Genomic DNA, 14,158 nt, shown 5'->3' with positions numbered 1-14,158 from the left:
AAACTGCACACAGTACTCCAGATGAAGCCTCACCAGTACATTATAAAGGTTGAGCATAACCTCCTTGGACTTGTATTCCACACATCATGCTATGTAACCTAATATTCTGTTTGCCTTCATAATGGCTTCTGAACACTCTCTGGAAGTCAATAGCTTAGAGTCCACTATGACTCCTAAATCCTTCTCATAAGGTGTACTCTCGATTTTCCCACCTCCTGTTGTGTATTCAAACCTAACATTTTTACTTCCTATGTGTAATACTTTACATTTACTGACATTAAATTTCATCAGCCATAAATATGCCCAAGCCTGTATGCTATCCAAGTCCTTCTGTAATGATATAACGGATTCCAAATTATCTGCTAATCCACCTATCTTGGAATCATCTGCAGACTTAACCAGCTTGTTACTTATATTCCTATCTTAATCATTTATATATATATATATATATATATATATATATATATATATATATATATATATATATATATATTAAAAATATCAGGGGCCATAGCACTGACCGCTTTGGAACACCACTTTTAACATCGTCCAATTCTGATGAGGTTCCTCGCACCATCACCCTCTGCTTCCTGTGTCTGAGCCAATTCTGCACCCATCTAAAAACATCACCCTGAACTCCCACTTCTTTTAGTTTGATGCCCAGCCTCTAATGTGGCACCTTATCAAATGCTTTCTTGAAAGTTAAGATAAATATCATAATATGCTGTACTTTGATCATATCCTTTAGTTGGCTCCTGTGACAATGGGGGTTCTGCTCCATGCTCCATCTGGCTTCTGGGAGCCCTTCAACCCAACACTGTCGATAATGTAACCGGATGAGCTGGACAATGAAGACATCAACAACAAAGCATGGTGCAAAATGTGCAAAATGCTTTTATTTAAAACAAAACCAAAAACATTGTCCAAATAAATAGTGCAGTGCATAAAGTTCAATAAATAAATAATCCATTAAATCAAGTGAAAAATGTGGAGGTTAAAATCACATAAATAGATCGTTTTAAAATGTGGTTAAAACAATGGCTGGAAGCAGTCTTTTTAAAAACAAAGCCCGGTGCCTTCTTTCTACTGGCGACTCCCCTGCTTCTCCCATCCAAGCTATGCACCAGGGGAGTCACCCTACCTGCAGCTGACTTTCTCCACTTGGCTGGTGTGGTGGCCTCCTGATCCCTGGCTTCGTTCAGCCATACGCCAGGCCGAGACTTGGCTTCCCCGAATGGCCAGAATGCTCACACTGGTGTTCCACTCCAAATCTCAGACTCCCACTGCCTTTACTGTGGCAAGCCAATCTTCTCCCGGTCACTCCTGCTCTACACCAGCACTCGGCAGGAGTGACCACTACCGTCGTCCCCCGGGTGTCAGCCAAACACCCCGCTCGGGAACCACTCCGGCCACACTACCATGCCCCCTCTTTAATCCATGAGTGCAGCGATTATCTATTTAAAAAAAACAAAAAAAAAAAAACTGGTGTTTTCATTATGAGCTGTGGATCCACTATACCACACCTCCTCATAGAATTCCAGCATGTTAGTAAAACACAATCTCCCTCTTCTGAACCCATGCTGACTGTTCAGAATAACTCCTGTCCTTGCCAGGTGTTGCTTAATCTTATCCTTAATAATTCCTTCCTTTAATTTTCCTTTGATGCATGTTAAGATGACTGGCCTATAGTTGCTTGGATCCGCCCTGTCACCCTTTTCATATAATGGGGTGACATTTGCCATTTTCTAGTCCTTCGGAATCTCTCCAGTGTACAGTGACTTCCTAAAAATATGCGTCATGGGTTTATATATGTACTCACTAGCCCCCTTAAGCACTCTAGGGTAAATATTATCTGGTCCTGGTGATTTGTTTGATTTCAGCCTATTTAATCCCAGCAGTACTTCTACCTCTAAAATTTCCAAATCCCTCGGTACCTCCTTACTAGTCCCACTTACCTCAGGGATGTTATCCACTTGCTCACTTGTGAAACCTCAGAAAAATTTAAGTTTAGGGCATCCACCATTTCATTGTCTATAACTTTTAATTCCCCTTTACTATTTCTGATGCACTTCACCTCCTCCTTGACTGTTCTTTTACTAGTAAAATACTTAAAGAATCTCTTTATTAAACTAATGTATGCACATCCCATGCAACAAATATCCACCTTAACAACCTCAGTAGACGTCTTCAACTTAGTTTAAATCCAAACAATATATTCGATCTCTTTTCGCTGTTACGTTGTTTCACTGAGTAATAATTTCCATTTGTTTTCACTAATGCAATATTACGATAATTGTTTTGAGACTTTGGAATTTTATTACTTATCTCTAACCTGCTCTGCATTTGTATCGCGCCAATGTCTTTGGACCTCTTTACAACGTTCTACTTTGTCATCTACTCTTTGCCTTTTATTTCCTGTCCCAGGCATGGTTAAATCTCTTGACACAGTCTCGTCTTGCGGGATTTGAAAGCGTCTTGTCCCAGACTAAAAAGTTTCATCTCATCCCAGGATTTTTTTTATATAATAGAGAGATGTATTTGTCAACTGCAAATTTATAGATTAATTTACTGCAAGCAGGTTTAAGTTGACAGTGAATGTTCTGATTAAAAAAAAGAAATCTCATTTAAGTTCTAACTCTCAGAAAAATATGTAGGTCATTTTTCACACCTTGCCACAAATATACATTTAGGATTTACAGTTGTCAGTTACACTCTTGTTTTTGTAATTTGTGAGGAAAACTGGAGATTAAACAAGGAAAACCCACCCAGGCAAATTAGGAATATGCCAACTAGGCACAGGAATCAAGGATGGGGTGCTGGACCTATGAGGTAGCAACACTAACTACTGCATCACTGAGCCCCCTTAATTTAGTAAAATATTTTTAAAGAAAATCTGCCTATGTAACACACATAACGTAGTGTAATATTTATCAGAGGGCATTTAAGTGATATAGACAGCAACCACATATTTTTCTCTTCTTTAAACGTGCAGAATAATTTCAAAGTAGATACCTGCAAAAATGCCACATTCAGGTTTATTACATAAGAGAGCTTTGCATAATCATGCTTTTGTTTATTTTTGGCCAGCATTGAGCACAAGACTGCTGTCATCATTCAACAAGACGATAGTGCAGCACAGAATGTGCCCAATAATGCCAAGCTTATTTACAGTCAACAGCAGACCTAACAAGCACATTTTTTAGATATGGTTGGAAATGGACCTTTCACAAAAATGCACATAGACTAGAGAGAGAATGTGCAGACTCCATAAAAGCTGATCTTGGGTTAAGATTTGTACACACGACTCTGGCATTGTATATTGTGTTTCCTAGTACAAGTATAACACACATACAGTTAGGTCCATAAATATTTGGACAGAGACAACTTTTTTCTAATTTTGGTTCTGTACATTACCACAGTGAATTTTAAATGAAACAACTCAGATGCAGTTGAAGTGCAGACTTACAGCTTTAATTCAGTGGGGTGAACAAAACGATTGCATAAAAATGTGAGGGAACTAAAGCATTTTTTTAACACAATCCCTTCATTTCAGGGGCTCAAAAGTAATTGGACAAATTAAATAACTGGAAATAAAATGTTCATTTCTAATACTTGGTTGAAAACCCTTTGCTGGCAACGACAGCCTGAAGTCTTGAACTCATGGACATCACCAGATGCTGGGTTTCCTCCTTTTTAATGCTCTGCCAGGCCTTTACTGCAGCGGCTTTCAGTTGCTGTTTGTTTGTGGGCCTTTCTGTCTGAAGTTTAGTTTTCAACAAGTGAAATGCATGCTCAGTTGGGTTAAGATCAGGGGCCTCATGTATAACGGCGTGCGTAGAACTCACACTATAACATGGCGTAAGCACAAAAGTGGGAATGTGCGTACGCACAGAAAAATCCAGATGCAGGAATCTGTACGTACTCAAACTTTCACGTTCTTCCACTACATAAATCCCGATCAGCGTGAAAAGTAATACACGTGCACGCGCCTTCTGTCCCTCCCCAACTCATCCCAGAATTACGCCTCTTTGAATATGCAAATCAATATAAATAGCCTTCTGTGAAAAGACAATGGGAAAAGCACGGGGGGAAATATAAGAATTTCAGCGAATACCAAGTGGAGGCAAAGGAAAAACGTACTATTTGTTGGTTTAAACAGTGGTATAATCAACAAAAGGAAGTTAATCGAGTGATAGTGTCGGAAAAACTAGAAGGCTCAAGTTCACAAAGTCGCACAGTGCCCGAAATAAAAAAGAAATCACATATCAAAGTCGCTGTGAAAAAGCGAGTCGTAGCCCACCGTCTGAGTGTCATATGAAAGCTTATTAGGGTACAGACAAAAAAAATAGGCACACAGTGGGAAAATAGCACGAAATGTCAACTTTAATCTCGAAATTTCCACTTTAATCACGTAGTTTATTTTGCCATTAAAGTAGAACATCATAAACTTCATCTTAAATCCCATTGTAAATAAAGTGGCACATTAAATGCTTTGTTCTGTATTTGATGATCTATGTGCTCTACATGTGTGAATCACTACCTGCTTCTTAAACGGGCTTTCTCTTTCTCCGACAGGACACATAATCCATTACATTCGTGATATTACAACTCTCTGAATAATTAAAATACTGAGATGTATACGTGATATCTTTTTCATGATGATAGGAATGAAAGCATGTTATTAAACATGGGAACACAGTGGCACAGTGCTTGTCATGTCTCACGCAAGAGGCTTGCAGCGCCATGCGCGACCTTCAATGAAATAATTTATTACAGAAGTACTGTCTCTTTCAAACGTACTAAACTCCAATCCCTGTCCTTACTTTTCTTTCTCCAAAAACCCAATCGACACACAATCAGCTATATAGACGTGAAGCCATCTGTAAGCTTAAAACGCCGATTCTTCAAAACTTTTAAGGAACATTGAAATATCTTCGTAGTACATGTTTAATTATTATATCCGTCTATCCTTCCAGTGTCGCGTCAGCACCAGCAAGAATACAACGCAATGCAGGAACAATCCCTGAAGTAGCTAGCGCTGCGGCACCGTGTCCTCACATGTTTAATTATTAACAATAAAGATTATTTAAATGAAGTTAAAGTTTTATCTGTATAATCAACATATTTTGCTGCATTTCATCTTAAAAATGATATCGTCATCATATGTAAATACGCGCTTCATAAAGTGGCGCAGGTTGTGCAATATTATAACTGTAGTGCAAGTTTACAGTGAGGTGATTGTACTTATAAGTACAAACAGTTCTACAAGGAGCATTTGATGGACTGATTGAGTGCGTTTATAGTTCTTGGGATGAAACTTTTTCTAAACCGCGAAGTCCATACAGGGAAGTCTCTGAAGCGCTTTGCCTTGGCTCAGGCAGCGTCTGTTTCATGCGGTGTACCGATAATTCTCTTTCCGATCAGCTGCTGCTGTGATTCCCCACTCAGATACAGTGATATAAATACTCCGAGTGGTGCAGTGAGAGTAATATGGAAAAAGATGATCTGCTGTGGCAACCCTTAACGGGAGCAGCTGAAAGAAGAAGAAGATGCAGTGAGAGTTACAACGCTAAAGCAGTTATGGTATTTGGAATACTCTCCTGGACCATTATATTGCTGCAGGTTAATTACAATCAGGTGCATTACACTAATAAACAATATGCAGTTAGTTTCAGTGTATTTATAAAGCCGCATCAGGAATGTGGAGCTAAGAAAGAAGGGTGACCACACAGGAACAGTAGCACTGCTTTGACGCTGGGTGCCGCCAGTCTGCAAAACCGAGCGGAGAAATTGCGTACGAAATATGCGTGGCTTTACGCCAAGTTTAGGTTTTATACATCGCGAACGTTCGTATGCAACATTTCTGTGCGTACGCACCGTTTATACATGAGGCCCCAGGTGACTGACTTGGCCATTCAAGAATTTTCCACTTCTTTGCTTTAATAAACTCCTGGGTTGCTTTGGCTGTATGTTTTGGGTCATTGTCCATCTGTATCATGAAACGCCGCCCAATCAATTTGACTGCATTTAGCTGGATTTGAGCAGACAGTATGTCTCTGAACACCTCAGAATTCATTCAGCTGCTTCTGTCCTGTGTCACATCATCAATAAACGCTAGTGTCCAAGTGCCACTGGCAGCCATGCACGCCCAAGCCATCACACTGCCTCCACCGTGTTTTACAGATGATGTGGTATGCTTTGGATAAAGAGCTGTTCCATGCCTTCTCCATACTTTTTTTCTTGCCATCATTCTGGTAGAGGTTGATCTTGGTTTCATCTGTCCAAAGAATGTTTTTCCAGAACTGTGCTGGCTTTTTTAGTTGTTCTTTAGCAAAGTCCAATCTAGCCTTTCTATTCTTGAGGTTTATGAGTGGCTTGCACCTTGCAGTGCACCCTCTATATTTGCTTTCATGCAGTCTTCTCTTTATGGTAGACTTGGATATCAATATGCCTACCCCCTGGAGAGTGTTGTTCATTTGGTTGGCTGTTGTGAAGGGGTTTCTCTTCATTATGGAAATGATTCTGTGATCATCCACCACTGTTGTCTTCCGTGGACATCCAGGTCTTTTTGCGTTGCTGAGTTCACCAATGCTTGCTTTCTTTCTCAGGATGTACCGAACTGTAGATTTTGCTACTCGTAATATTGTAGCAATTTCTCTGATGGATTTTTTCTGTTTTCGCAGCTTAAGGATGGCTTCTTTCACCTGCATGGAGAGCTCCTTTGACCGCAGGTTGTCTGTTCACAGCAAAATCTTCCACATGCAAGCACCACACCTCAAATCAACTCCAGGCCTTTTATCTGCTTAATTGATAATGACGTAACGACGGACTTGCCCACACCTGCCCATGAAATAGCCTTTGAGTCAATTGTCCAATTACTTTTGAGCCCCTGAAATGAAGGGATTGTGTTAAAAAAATGCTTTAGTTGCCTCACATCTTTATGCAATCATTTTGTTCACCCCACTGAATTAAAGCTGAAAGTCTGCACTTCAACTGCATCTGAGTTGTTTTATTTAAAATTCATTGTGGTAATGTACAGAACCAAAATTAGAAAAAAGTTGTCTCTGTCCAAATATTTATGGACCTAACTGTATATGTATAAACTGCAGGATTATTAAATCCCTTTCCAGTGGTCAGTGTGTAATAATAACAAAAAAAATGATTATTATTTTGTTGCTGGCTAACATACAGTGCATCCGGAAAATATTCACAGCACATCACTTTTTCCACATTTTGTTATGTTACAGCCTTATTCCAAAATGGATTAAATTCATTTTTTTCCTCAGAATTCTACACACAACACTCCATAATGACAACGTGAAAAAAGTTTACTTGAGGTTTTTGCAAATTTATTAAAAATAAAAAAACTGAGAAATCACATGTACATAAGTATTCACAGCCTTTGCTCGGTACTTTGTCGATGCACCTTTGGCAGCAATTACAGCCTCAAGTCTTTTTGACTATGATGCCACAAGCTTGGCACACCTATCCTTGGCCAGTTTCGCCCATTCCTCTTTGCAGCACCCCTCAAACTCCATCAGGTTGGATGGGAAGCGTCGGTGCACAGCCATTTTAAGATCTCTCTAGAGATGTTCAATCGGATTCAAGTCTGGGCTCTGGCTGGGCCACTCAAGGACATTCACAGAGTTGTCCTGAAGCCACTCCTTTGATATCTTGGCTGTGTGCTTAGGGTCGTTGTCCTGCTGAAAGATGAAGTGTCGCCCCAGTCCGAGGTCAAGAGCGCTCTGGAGCAGGTTTTCATCCAGGGTGTCTCTGTACATTGCTGCAGTCATCTTTCCCTTTATTCTGACTATTGTCCCAGTTCCTGACGCTGAAAAACATCCCCACAGCATGATGCTGCCACCACCATGCTTCACTGTAGGGATGGTATTGGCCTGGTGATGAGCGGTTCCTTGTTTCCTCCAAACGTGACGCCTAGCATTCACACCAAAGAGTTCAATCTTTGTCTCATCAGACCAGAGAATTTTCTTTCTTGTGGTCTGAGAGTCCTTCAGGTGCCTTTTGGCAAACTCCAGGCGTGCTGCCATGTGCCTTTTACTAAGGAGTGGCTTCCGTCTGGCCACTCTACCATACAGGCCTGATTGGTGGATTGCTGCAGAGATGGTTGTCCTTCTGGAAGGTTCTCCTCTCTCCACAGAGGACCTCTGGAGCTCTGACAGAGTGACCATCGGGTTCTTGGTCACCTCCCTGACTAAGGCCCTTCTCGTCCCGATCGCTCAGTTTAGAAGGCCGGCCAGCTCTAGGAAGAGTCCTGGTGGTTTCAAACTTCTTCCACTTACGGATGATGGAGGCCACTGTGCTCATTGGGACCTTCAAAGCAGCAGAAATTTTTCTGTAACCTTCCCCAGATTTGTGCCTTAAGACAGTCCAGTCTCAGAGGTCTTCAATTCCTTTGACTTCATGCTTGGTTTGTGCTCTGACATGAACTGTCAACTGTGGGACCTTCTATAGACAGGTGTGTGCCTTTCCAAATAATGTCCAAGCAACTGAATTTACCACAGGTGGACTCCAATTAAGCTGCAGAAACATCTCAAGGATGATCAGGGGAAACAGGATGCACCTGAGCTCAATTTTGAGCTTCACCGCAAAGGCGGTGAATACTTATGTATATGTGCTTTCTCAGTTTTTTTATTTTTAATAAATTTGCAAAAACCTCAAGTAAACTTTTTTCACGTTGTCATAATGGGGTGTTGTGTGTAGAATTCTGAGGGAAAAAAATGAATTTAATCCATTTTGGAATAAGGCTGTAACATAGCAAAATGTGGAAAAAGTGATGCGCTGTGAATACTTTCCAGATGCGCTGTATCAACCTGGGGTACCATTCAAGGCTAAACTACAATAGTTGTTTACATTTTTTGAGCATTTAAACATATGGTTTAATTTCTAGTGCCTTAGCTATTATGCCACACTGTCTGTTCCAATCAAATCTTTGAATGGAATGGAACATTGAAAAAAACATCATACAGATACTTCCTGTGTAACTCTGTTGTCTATTGCTACACTTGCGATAAAGATATCAGTAGTTTTAAAAATAAATTAAATGTCTATCAAATTTTTGCTTTACAGGGACTTCAGAGACGAGCAACACCACATCCTAATGAACTTAAAGTAATGAAGAAAGTTATTGAGGAGCGCAGAAATGAGGCATATGTAGCAAGACCAGATGAAGAACTGGATTCTCCTGATGATGAAGTATATAAACTGTGTTCTTATTTATATTTATATAATATATAATTTTTTTAAAGTAAATTGTATTTTAGTCTCCTTACTTCCTTGGTTTATGTAAGGAAATGGGTACATTAGCAGTAAACATGCTGCAAAGGTTCATATTTTAATAAATGCTTAAAAAAAAAACTCACTAGAATATAACTCCCAGAATAAACATATGACAAAGAAACTATTTAGTTATAGACCAAGGTGTATTATGTATCCATATGCCTGATTATTTAGACCTCCTAAGACACCTTTGAATATTTCTCAAATCTGTCTAGCCAGTTGTGTGGATGTCTCAACCAGCTTACACCAAGATTTGATCAGTTGACATATAACCTCAAGTCAGATAACACAATCTGAGCAAGATACTGTGGTACCAGATATGCTTATGAGCAACCTTGTATTCTAATATGGTGTTTGTCGTGGGTAGTCCATGACGAGTAACAAGATACTCTGGTACCACATACGCCTATGAGCAACCTGTTGTTGTAATATGGTGGTTGTCATGGGTAGTCCATCACCACCACAAAATTTTAACAAAATTTCACTACTGTTAATTTCAAATTGTCCTCTAGGTCATTATTTTAATTTAGCATCCCAAGGACTACATCTACAGTATACAGAGCCAGTTATATGTTTGAATACCTGATCAACTATTTCTTTAAAAAACAAAATACTGTTATTGCGTACAAACATTATTCAGACTTTCTTAATGTCCAACTTGAAGTAACTATCTCATCCATTGGTACCAAATGTTTGTTATCCTTCTGGTATCACATTTACATTTATTTGTTTAATCAGACACTTATCTAAAGCAAATTGTAAAAGAAATCAACATAATCAAGTTTGGAAAGAAGTGTTACAAGTTTAGGTTACATAAATCGATCAAAGCAACTGAAAAATGCTCTTGACTATAAAAGTAAGCAACTGTTAAAGCAATTACAATAAGTGACAAATTAAACTAGCATCAAAAAATAACTGACACCAGTAGGAAGAGTAGTTGAGGAAAGAGGACTTCCATGCATTGATTGCAGGGCACACTTTAAAATTTGATTTAAGGGTATAAGCAGGCCAAGAAAGCAGTAGCCACCATAATGAGTGACTAAAGACCCTGTGAGAGAAGTTGGTTTAGTTCATAGTGAATGACTTTTGAATTTTCTTAGAAAGATAAAAAATTTGAAGCTATCCTCAAAAAAAAAAAGAACTGGATAAAAGTTGACTGGAGATATCATTCATAGGTAGAAGGAACTTAATGAAGAACTCCTAAACCAGGTACACACCTCTGGGATGAAGGCCTTGGTTATGTTTTTGTGGATGATGTTACAGACTGAAATACTGTAGTGCTGGGGCCACTAAGATCTAACTATAGATGGTAAAAATACTGTCTATCAAAAGAGTGCCGTAGTCAATATGTCTGTTTAGTATTATATCAAAGATTAAGTGATGGCAAGCAGTGGTAGAGGTTCCAAATTTTGAAAAGTGGAACTGAGTTGGGTGTTTTTCCAGTTATTAAGGATTAACACTTCTTGGTCTACCTTGCAACTAGTAAATGAAAGATACATATTAAAAAAAAGGCAATACATAATTTATTCTGGCCATTCAGCAGTTGACGACTTTGTTTTTGTAAAGATAATTGATGGATTGTGAGAGACTGAAATTTCTATTTATAAATAGATTGCAGACTTGGAGGAAGCTTATGACCATGTTCTTAAGCACTGGTATGTTATGTGAAGTACTACACAAGTGCAGGATTTTTAAGGTTGCTTCTGCGTTCTTTTCTATTCCTGTACTTGTGGAGTATGAGTTGTGATTACATACCTGGTATTAACTTGATTGGAGTTAAAATGGATTTAGAATTCCACCAACTATTTATCTTACCTCTTCTCTAATGCATGGGGTGCTGCTGTAGATTGAAGAATATACATTTGAGTTCCTGAGAATTGCATCTGTGTTTGCTGATGATATAGTTCTCTTGCATTAATCAGTTCATAAACTCTGCTAACTGTTGGGTGTGCTGACTGTGGCCTGGTCTGCGTGAGAATCAGCACCTCCAAATCTGATTTTACAGTGCAGTGTTTTTTTTTTTTTTTTCTTTTTCTCCAGTAGGCTATAGCTTGCTCTTCACTTTACCATATGTGAGAGATCTTTCCCAAATTAAGCATTTCAAATACCATGGTCATGTCCAGTATTAAGGATAGGGGGTATTCATGAGATTACCAAACAAATTGGCATAGTATCCATGTTTTTGCCCATCTTGTGCTTGGCAAGGGAATTCTCACTCTTTAAACAAAGATTTTGATTTATATGGGCAAGTCTTCTCTGGAATCAGATTTAGATAAGGTACATATTACTTTGAGCATATTTCAAGGCTTTGATAATGATTGCCTTTAATTAATTTAATTAGATCGTGTAAGTTCTTTACTTCCCAAGTTTCAGTATGTAAATCTTATGTTAGCTCATAAGTAATTGTATGGATTCAGTTTTACTTTTTTGTTTTGTAACTCTAAAAAGATTACACAGTTTGGTAGGCATTTGTAGCTGTTCTTAATAGTTACATGGTAATAAATTATTCATTATTAATATTTTGTGTTTCCAGAATAAGAGATTAAGTGGACTATCTAATGATAGCCATGATTCCCAAGCATCAAACAGTACAGCGTCTGCAAAATCAGATGGCTCCGAGTGGGAGGAAACTCAGAAACAAGAGTCTGTTGTTTTACTGGCTTCACACGAGCCATTGCCAGACAGTAATAATATTGATCAAAATGAGGAGCAGGAAGATGAGATGGAAGTAGAATATACAGAGGTAAGTACTTCATTATATTCCCACCATTGTTAAAGAGTTAAATTATTTAAACTACAGCTTTAATTCTTAAAGGGAATAATGTTAATCTTCTAGAATGTATAGATGTGCTGTGAGGTTTTCAGATACTGAAACAAGGTGACTTCTTAAAGATACATTTACCAGATACTTCTTTGGAAGTATTTTGCTTCTATGTGCACACAGAGAATACTGCAGCTTCTCAAATGAGCCCTAATATAAATTAAGTAATTAACTGTTAATTTGGAAAGCTTTTTCTCTAATGCAGAGTAATAAGCTGTTGCAGATATAAATTCACATGAAAGCAGGCGATGCACATTTTCTGGATTCAATTATTGTTTAGATCTAAATGATCAACCTTAGTGATTTTATGTATAGAAATTATGTGTTAAATGAAATGTACTAATTTTGATTGGGTTATTAATATGGTGTGTGTATATAGGTGGAAACTTTGTTTTTGTGTCATAGATAATGTTTTTATTTCAAAGAGAAGATAAAAAATAATTATTGCTAATTTTAATTCTTTGGCAAAATACAGACAAGCTCAATGTAAGCTATTAGTTCCCAAAGTTATATGGTTGTTTTCCTTAATTTACATTGCTCTGTACTGCAGTAACTGGCCTATCAAATTAGTTAACTATTGTCTTATTAAATTTTTAAAAAGTAATTGCTTTATAACTAGTCACAAAGTTTCTTCTGACAAAATTGTTCAGTTTGAAGGATGATTAAGGAATTCTTTTTTTTTTGAGGTATAAGAAATTTCACTTGAATTAGGTGATCTTGGCATAGTGACAACCTTCAAAGTAATATTTAGTTTTACAAATGTAATGATTTTATTAGTTTAGTAAACATCTGCAAGTACTTAGATGACCAGTCTGTATTTTAATATATACAAAACCAGTCAGCAGCAAAATAGATTGACAGAATCAAAAAATCACAATGCTTTTTAAATATATAAGAAGTAGGGGGCTCTGGCCCCTGCTTGTTTCGCTTGCCAACCCCGGTGCGGGCCCTATGCGCTAGTCATTTCCCGGATTTGCCACTTGTAACAAATCGTGCTGTGCTTTTGGATAAACATGATTATCAACTCAGTATTTGATATCTCCGTCTTTCGACACTATTATCGCTGACAATTCGTCATATGTTGGTTTATTATATATGCAATCGTGATCTTTCAGATTCATATAGAAATTCAAGAAAACTTCTTTGTTGGTGTTTTTCAGATAAATGTCGTGTAAAGTGTGATACTTTTGGACGTATGGATTTATATCCATTATTGGCTGTAGAATTTCTAATATGTCCAATAGTTTAATGCATTTTTAACCTCTTATTTTTAACGGATTTATTTATTGATTTTTTTTTTTTTTTTTTATCCTCACTTTTCACTGGCTTTTTATGGATTTATATATGTACTGTTTCTTAGAACACTGCACAATTGACACTTGTTGGTTTTACTTTTGTTTTTGACTGTTTTTTAATAAAAGCACTTGGGCACTTTTTCCACCATCCTCTGGCATCATCTGAGAATTGTCCTCATTTGTCAGCTCATTTCGGTCATAACTATCGACGGTGTTGGTTTAGCAGACTCCCATGTGGGAAGAGGGAGTCTGTAGGGGACCGGCATCATCCCAATCGATTTTTTTTTTATATAATAGAGAGATAATGTTAGGTTTATAGTCATAAGCTGAACAATATAAAATTAGTCAATAGTTGTATTTATTCTCCCAATAATGTTATAGTGTACTTTGCTAAACTATGAAGTATTAAATGTAAATTGGGAAATGCAGTTTATTCAAGAATTTTTGTGGTGATCTGTGCCAGGTAGTAGTACTTCAATAGGGTGTATGTATATAGTTTCTGTGTTTGTGTTTATTAGTTGCTGATTATTTATTTGTTTTGTTTTGGGGTGGAAGGGGAGATTAGTGGTGGTAGTCTAGTCTTTAAATATTGAAGAAGCTCATGTTGAAAACTTTTGCTCTGTGTATGCGCATTAGTATGTGTCCTCCATGAAATGTGCTTTATGAAATATGGCTTGATTATTTGATTGCTTGTCTGCTAAGAAGATAGTTAAAACAGCATAACATCTATCATGATCATGCACTG

The 14,158-nt window shown here is 37.8% G+C and overlaps 1 protein-coding gene across 17 annotated transcripts in view; it reads left to right on the top strand.

The window, feature by feature from the left end:
• scrib (scribble planar cell polarity protein) overlaps positions 1-14,158 on the top strand; it is a 284,575-nt gene that overhangs the window by 108,652 nt on the left and 161,765 nt on the right. For all 17 annotated transcript variants that reach the window (XM_051929184.1, XM_051929190.1, XM_051929189.1 and 14 more), the window contains exons 13-14: positions 9,088-9,213; positions 11,831-12,040. In XM_051929184.1, the coding sequence (XP_051785144.1) occupies positions 9,088-9,213; positions 11,831-12,040 (336 nt within the window). The remainder of the gene's footprint in view (positions 1-9,087; positions 9,214-11,830; positions 12,041-14,158) is intronic.

The sequence above is a fragment of the Erpetoichthys calabaricus genome, chromosome 6 (genome assembly GCF_900747795.2).
Source record: "Erpetoichthys calabaricus chromosome 6, fErpCal1.3, whole genome shotgun sequence".
Lineage (NCBI taxonomy): Eukaryota > Metazoa > Chordata > Cladistia > Polypteriformes > Polypteridae > Erpetoichthys > Erpetoichthys calabaricus.
Note: the sequence above shows the minus strand (reverse complement) of the source record. Positions and strands in the feature narration are given on the sequence as shown.